This window comes from Oratosquilla oratoria, chromosome 12, assembly GCF_046742065.1.
Source record: "Oratosquilla oratoria isolate Oo_2021 chromosome 12, ASM4674206v1, whole genome shotgun sequence".
Taxonomy (NCBI): domain Eukaryota; kingdom Metazoa; phylum Arthropoda; class Malacostraca; order Stomatopoda; family Squillidae; genus Oratosquilla; species Oratosquilla oratoria.
Window position 1 is genome coordinate 38,030,266 of NC_134788.1, and position 7,627 is coordinate 38,037,892.

Sequence of the window (7,627 nt, forward strand, 5' to 3'; positions counted from 1 at the left end):
GTAATTAAAAGCCACATTTATTGATCTTAAGAAATTGTAGGTTTCTCCAACTATTTTGTTTATCTGCTTGTCTGGGGACATGTTTTTGATGATTACTCCTAGATCTTTTTCGGAACCAACTTTTTTTAGTTCCTTTGCACCGAGTTTATATTGTCCTGATATTCTTTAACTTTTTTCATGTGTGTGTTCCATGTGAACATACTCTTTAAAATAAAATATCACCAGTACCATATATTTTTCGTTTGTTTTTACTGCCCTTTTTTATGAATAGTGTGATGTACTAATAGGTGGTGCTGGTGATGGAAAATGACATTTGTTTACCAGTGTACAATGATTCATTAACAAGAATCATTTCAAGCATCAATTATCTATGGATAAACTGCAGAAATAGGTTCTATATTTAGTAAGATTGTTGATATGAAGAAACAGGTTATTGGGACAGTAAATCTGGTTTACAGAACAAGCCTAAATAGCTCTGAGTGCAGGAGGTTTGAGTTATAGTGGCCTGGAGTGGGCTCAACCCAGAATCCTAGCTGAAACCTTGTACTTTCAACGCAATGGAGACTTGTTTTTAGACCAATAATCTATGATTTTTTTTTTTTTTCCATTATATTTATAGGAATCTGGCACTTAGCTGTTTATTTTTTACTCATTCTAGTCATGGCTTTCATCCCTCTGAAAATAGCACATATGAGTTGACAAACTAAATTCAGATTTGAAAAAGTAAAAGATTTGACTATTACCCAATGATATATGGTACGAAGTATTTTTGTATGAACTTGTAAAGAGCAAGCAGAATTAAAAGGTATAGTATTGTATCCTAAGACATCGGAAAGCTGGATTAAATGTTTTTCTGCTGTAATTATTATGCAAATTTGATACAAGTTAGCTAAGGGTATGATATTGTTTGCTCTAGGATTACTAATCAGACTGAGGATGTATGTTCACACCATGATTCATAATGGCAGGCTTTAGGTTCACCTATTGTACACTGCCTTTTTTTTATCCATTTTTATTCACTGGTAAATATGATACAGTTCTCATATTGTAGTTATGCTTAAAACATGCTTGATAGCATGTTATGCTTCTCTTTGATAGTCATCTGTTTATTCCAAAGTGCAGTTCCATTTGAAACTCCTTTTTAGCTGCATCTGAAGAGCTAATCTTGTAGTCTCTTGAAGCCTTGGAGAATGTTGGTGTACTGAGGGAATGGTATAATGCATGTATTTAGGGAATTTACTTCAGCTGAATAAAAGTGTTTGGCTTATGAGCTATGAACAACAGCAAAAGGGTCAATCAAGATGGGTTTAATCCTTTTGATGTGCAGGAAAGCAAAGGTTAACTACCCCAGGTATCCTGCACCTGTCATGAATCCTGTTTTGAAATCCTGCAACTCTCTTCACCTCATCTCCCTACTCAGAGAGAGGATAGCAGGTTCTTGGGGTGGGACTCAGAATCAGGACATCTGGAAGAGGAAAACCAACTCCTGACCCACAGTCTACCTCCACCTCCACTCATCTCTTTCCCACCACATTTGCACCCAAGTATCTAAAACTATCCACTTCCTCCAGTCTCTTTCCCTTAATATTGTTACGAACACGTAACGTAAAGTGCCTCTCGTAAACTACCTCGTTCGGGTAGTTTACGATTAGCAGAGGTAGTTAGGCAGGCAGGCAAGGAGGAGGTGGAGAAGAGGCGATGTCGTAACCAAAATACAGTGGGACGGTCAGATTGTGCTTGTAGCCTAAACGAACTGTGTCGTAAGACTGAAGAAGTGTTCCACTACGTCCAACGCCGGTACAACAGTATCATCCACCAGTATGTCATCGAGGTAGCTGGAGTCCGTGGTGTCTTCCTTCGTCATCGTTTCAGTCTTCTCCAGTACTGTCTTGAGGATCCTCGTCATGGTCCTCGGAGCTGAGCACAGACCAAATCCCAGTCTGGTTAACCCATTAAACTCCGATGACAAGATGTCTTGTCATTTGGTCAAATAAAACAAAAAATCATAAAACACCAAAATGTTTGATCAAACACCAGAAAAATATGACGTCAATCCTCGCTTCGCTCGCAGCGAAGCGAGGACTGACGTCATATTTTTCTGGTGTTTGATCAAACATTTTGGTGTTTTATGATTTTTTGTTTTATTTGACCAAATGACAAGACATCTTGTCATCGGAGTTTAATGGGTTAAGCAATATGTTTTACCTTTATATTTTATAAGTTGGTATTCCCATAGCTTATTCGCCACGTGAATTTGTAGGTAAGCCGCCCGTAGATCTATAATTGTAGACGCCCCCTCATTTGGCGCACTTTGTTCTTGGCTGCACCACTGCCATCAGAGGCAATATTCCACCCTCCACCGGCTCCTCCCATGGACTCAAAATTCCCTCATCAATCCATCGCTCTACTTCGATGTCAAAGCCATCCCTCACTCCCTCTCCGAGAATCTGTTCGTAGCAGTCGACTTTGTTCTTCAATGGAGGTGAGCCTTTTATCAGGTACCACTCTACCTCCCACTTGTGGCCATCAAATTTCGCCCAGAAATCTTTGTCCTCAATGGTACAAGGTGCCGCTTTTTCGTCAAGGTCGAGCTTCGCGGCGACACTGCCCTCCATGACTCCCATTGTCATACCTACATCTATTTCCGGCCTCTGACGGCTCCTCTATCTCCTTTCTGTACTCGAGTCACGTATCTCTCCAATCCTCACTTGTCTGGCGACAGACTTGACTTCTCCAAACTGTGCCATTGCATTTAAACCCAGCACCACGTCAATTTTCTCTATGACCGTTGTAACAACAAGCACATTTAGTCGTATCGGAATGCCATCCACCGTAATTTCAACTTTCTGGTCGCCCTCGTGTTCTGCCTTTCTTCCGCCAACTGTCATCAGGGCTACATCTCCCTGTCTGAGTTCTTTAATCAAGTCGACCGTTACAATCGTGGTTGAACAACCGGAAACTACTACGGGAGGTGATTGAAAAATTCGTGGCCCATAGTAGGACACGAGATACAGACTTGAACTTTTTCACATAAAATCTAATCTTTCATAAGCCGGTATAAAAATTTTCAAGCCTCTGACGATTTTTTTTTTTTTTTTTTTTTACAGATAATTGATTTGAGACAGGTATTGTAGAGAAAATGGACAAAATTGGTCATCGGGCAGTCATTCAATACCTCCGCATCAAGGGCTTCACTCCAAAAAAATTCACGAGGACATGGTAGCTACTCTACGAGACAATCCTCCTTCATACAGCATGGTTGAAAAATGGGCAGCTGATTTCAAAAGGGGCAGAGACAGCTTGGAAGACGACCCTCGTCAAGAAAGGCCTGCCACTGTCACCACTCAAGAAATCATCGACAAAATCCATGTTATGTTGCTCACAGATCGGCGTTTGACTGGACGTTTTATTGCGACAGAGTTGGGTATATCCCAGGAATGTGTTCATGCAATTATCCACAACCATCTTGGAATGACGAAGGTCTCAGCAGCTCGATGGGTGCCAAAATTTCTTGGACCTGATCAGAAGCGGCTGCAATGCAACATGTCAAAGAACAATCTTGCCATTTTTTTTTTTTTTTTTTATGCTGATCTACAGAAAATTAACAGGTGGTTTGTGACCATAGATGAGACTTGGGTTCACCACTTCCAGCCTGAGTCGAAGGAGCAATCAAAACAATGGAAGCATCATGGATCTCCATCTCCAAAGAAGTCCAAGTGATGATGATGGTTTCCATTTTTTGGGGACTCTGAAGGGGGTACTACTGATAGGTTATCTGACAAAGGGTCAATTCATTACTGGATCATGCTATGCCAACTTAATAAGGCAGCTACGGGAGAAAATTAAGAAAAAAAAAACGCCATGTAAAGCTGTCAATAGGAGTGCTTTTCCTTCGGGCCAATGCGCCAGGACACAAATCCGCCATGGCTCTTGCTGCCATACGTAATTGCGGCTTCCAGCTAGTTGAACGTCCGCCCTATTCACCTGATTTGGCTCCTTCATACTACTATTTCCCAAGATGGAAAGAAGAGCTCAGCGGTCAACATTTCGCCACGGATAATGACGTCGTTGATGCCGTAGAGGTGTATTTGAAGGACCAAGACTCAAGCTTCTACGAAGAGGGGATCCGTAAACTCCACGACCGTTGGAATAAATGTGTAAAATTTCAAGAGGATTACATTGGAAAATAAATGTATGAATTTATCATGAAATAATTTTTTGCATCTTAGCCACGAATTTCTGAATCGCCCCTCGTAGTCTTGCACGTTTTCCTCTCAACCAGACATCTACATTCGGCATACAGTTGGATAGCGTCTTTTCATTTCTTGAGCGACCGCTCATATAGCAGCCGCCCCTTGTCCGTTTCCCTGCTCGCAGGGTCGAGCAATATGCCCTGTTTCATTGCATTCGTAACAGATAGGCTCCGTGTCTCTACAATTTCTCGCGAGGTGCCCAGGGCCCCTACACGCATAACAACGTATTCGAGGCGGTCCCCTCCACCCGCTGTAGTCACCCCTGGAATCCCCCGTTTTCCCTCTTCTATTGTCCGGTGAATGACCACGCTCCGCATCTCAGCCCTAGGTCTCGTGCAGGGCCTTGCAGTTTCTCTGTCGCCATGGCAGCTAAAGACCTACCCTTTTGTGTCCTTATGAGAAATCTAGCACGGACTATCAACACGTCCATGCCCGCCGACACGCCATGATTTACTTCCTGTAGTCCAGCGGATACACGATCTGGAAAGCCATTCACAAACACAATTCCAACTAATTGCTATAGGCCTTCGCATTTGTATGGCTACATCCAAGATAATCACCTAATTTCGATGTAAAAAACGTCGACCTGTTCGACAGGCCAGCGCCATCATTACACCCGATTAAAAGATTCGAACGGGCTCTCAGCGAATGCCTATTAAAGTTTATATGACTATTATTATTATTGTTATTACTATTATTATTATTATTATTATTATTATTATTATTATTATTATCATTATTATTATTATTATTATTATTATTATTATTATTATTATTATTATTATTATTATTACTATTATTATTACTATCATTATTATTACTGTTATTATTATTATTTTACTTTCTTTTCATCTGCTTGATCACTGTCTAGATAGATGGCCAATACGCCGCCTTCCAGGTTAAGGGCAATATTGCTCGCGGCGCCGGTGACCCTGGTTAATTTTGCCACTAATTCTGCCTTTTTGAGCCATTCGGCGACGTCTCCATTCCCATCAAAAGCCTTAAGGGTGATGTCGTTCATCTATAATTGTTCCTTTATGCTAGCCGCCTCGGCCATCTCTAGTGCCTAGATAGCTTATCGCTCACTTATCTAATCTGTATTATTTCCTGGTTCTTCGTTAGTTTCTTTTTAACATTTCAATCCCCCGACGCACCTCGCTTCTCTCATTCTACAATCTACTTTTACCTAAAACCACTAGCTCTCCTATTTCTAGTTTTAATACGTTTAAACTCACATCTGCTCACTGTTCGTTCCACATATGCACTAACTTTACGCACTCGGCTTGCACCCCATTCGCCTTCCTTTCTACACCGTGACTTTTGATCCCGTGCCGGGTATACCAATTGCACACCCCTATCTGCACCACATTCATACCACACATTACATACACAAGCACAGCCACTACATCTTCCACACACAATAACAATTTCCCACAACCACTAGTGCAAACATCAACCACACAGACAATCTAGCACCCTTCTTCACAATTACAACAACAGCTACCGGTAAGTAGAAACACACTGCCCCAACCACTTCACCGTGTCACACAGACAATACATCAGACACATACACACAGTCTTTGCTGTGTCACTACCTCATAATACACAACCACAAACTTTAATGGAATCAAACATGGTACAATCAAACACATGTCATCAGATCAAAACATATAATTCAACCAATTTATGTGTTACTATACCATATAGCTTGATATCATACAAGAGTTTACATAGTTTAGGTGAAATTACAACTTCTTGGAGGACTCCATTGTATCATGTTTTGGTCCCTGATGGGATAATACACTGCACTCCCTGCCAGCCAAGGAATTTGTTTGCCTTTCTTTTCTTTTTATGTGGATGTCAGTCTCTATGGTCCTTTGATAGGATTGGTCTGGGGTCTATCAGGGCTGTGGAGTCGGAACACAAAACCTCCGACTCCGATTCCTCTATTTTTGGCACCACCTACTTCGAGTCCGACTCCGACTCCGACTCCTCTTGATGTAATTAACTGATTATGGCCTATATATTTTATAAGGCCTATACGACACACATACGCTCCAATCTTGAGTAGACTTATATAATTATAACTGGTTTATATCAAAGAATAAATATATATGTTATAGTGTGGCTTTCCTATGTTTGACCTCTTCATTAATACTTTATAAGTGAAGTAGAGACAAAAAAATTGAAAGGATATTGAAGAAAATTCAGTAAAAAAAATTATAATGTAAGACATTTGGCATAATATATACCTTTGCAAATAAGTGATAAGTACATTTCAAAAACAAAAATACTGTACTTTATAACAAAGGTTGAAATATAACCTTCATAAAGGATATACAAACCTAATGATAAAAAAAAATAATGGAAGATTTTTTTTTTTACATATATAGTTTTGCAAATACAAAATAAAAAACTGAAAATACTTTATAAAAGAAGTTTAGGTAAATTTCTTGAAAGGAAGCAGTAGATATAGAGAAAATAAACCTTATTGATACGAGTACGGTACAAGGTCGAGTGTTACAGCTGAACATGTATGATACTGAAAGGTATATGTATCATACATACTTTTTGGGTATCATTATCCTTCATATGTTTTCATACCTTCTTTTGTCTTAATGTACTGAAATTACTGACACAAGTACCTCTTGGTTTAACTACATACTGGTACTGCTATGCGATTATTGCGATGGACATTACTCTGGTTCTGGAACCGATCTTATCGATACGAGTACAAAACAAGATACAGCTGAACATGTTTGAAACGTGAAACTTTTTTTTCAACTTTAAATATCCTTATTTCAATAATTCATTGTTAAAAAGTATAGAGGGGGAAAAAGAAGGGGAAAGGAGAGAAGAGATAGTATTATTGCGTTAGTCTACAGTTGAAATCATAATTATCCTACTGTTTGGCAACACAGCAGTGGGAGAAACCACCAAACTGATGGAGTGATGGAAATGATGCATATGGAACTTGACAGGAATATTACAGCTCCCGTGACTGTGTGTCAACAGAAGGTGTAAAATTGAGGTGTTTAATTTATTCAAGTAATACTTTGGATGTTTATCGGTCTATGTATAAATTTGAAAGCCAGCGTTGCACAAGGACGTTTTGGGGGTTTAGTGGAATGAACACGAAGATAAGACGATGAGATTTATTACATTTCATAAAATTATCTTTTTTTCTATATATAATCTACTTATAAGGAGTGTGCACTGCATAGCTCTACAGACTAAACGAAGGCATTATAAAGTGTAAATTTAACTGGAGTCAGAGTCGGTAAAAATATACCGACTCCGACTCCAGTGACACCGTAATTGCTTCCGACTCCAACTCCGACTCCACACACTCCGACTCCTCCGACTCCACAGCC

At 39.8% G+C, this 7,627-nt stretch overlaps 1 protein-coding gene across 1 annotated transcript in view; it reads left to right on the forward strand.

The window, feature by feature from the left end:
• LOC143030338 (uncharacterized) overlaps window positions 1-7,627 on the forward strand; it is a 48,880-nt gene that overhangs the window by 17,220 nt on the left and 24,033 nt on the right. The window contains exon 4 of the mRNA XM_076193491.1: window positions 3,255-3,538. Coding sequence (XP_076049606.1) covers window positions 3,255-3,538 — 284 coding nt within the window. The remainder of the gene's footprint in view (window positions 1-3,254; window positions 3,539-7,627) is intronic.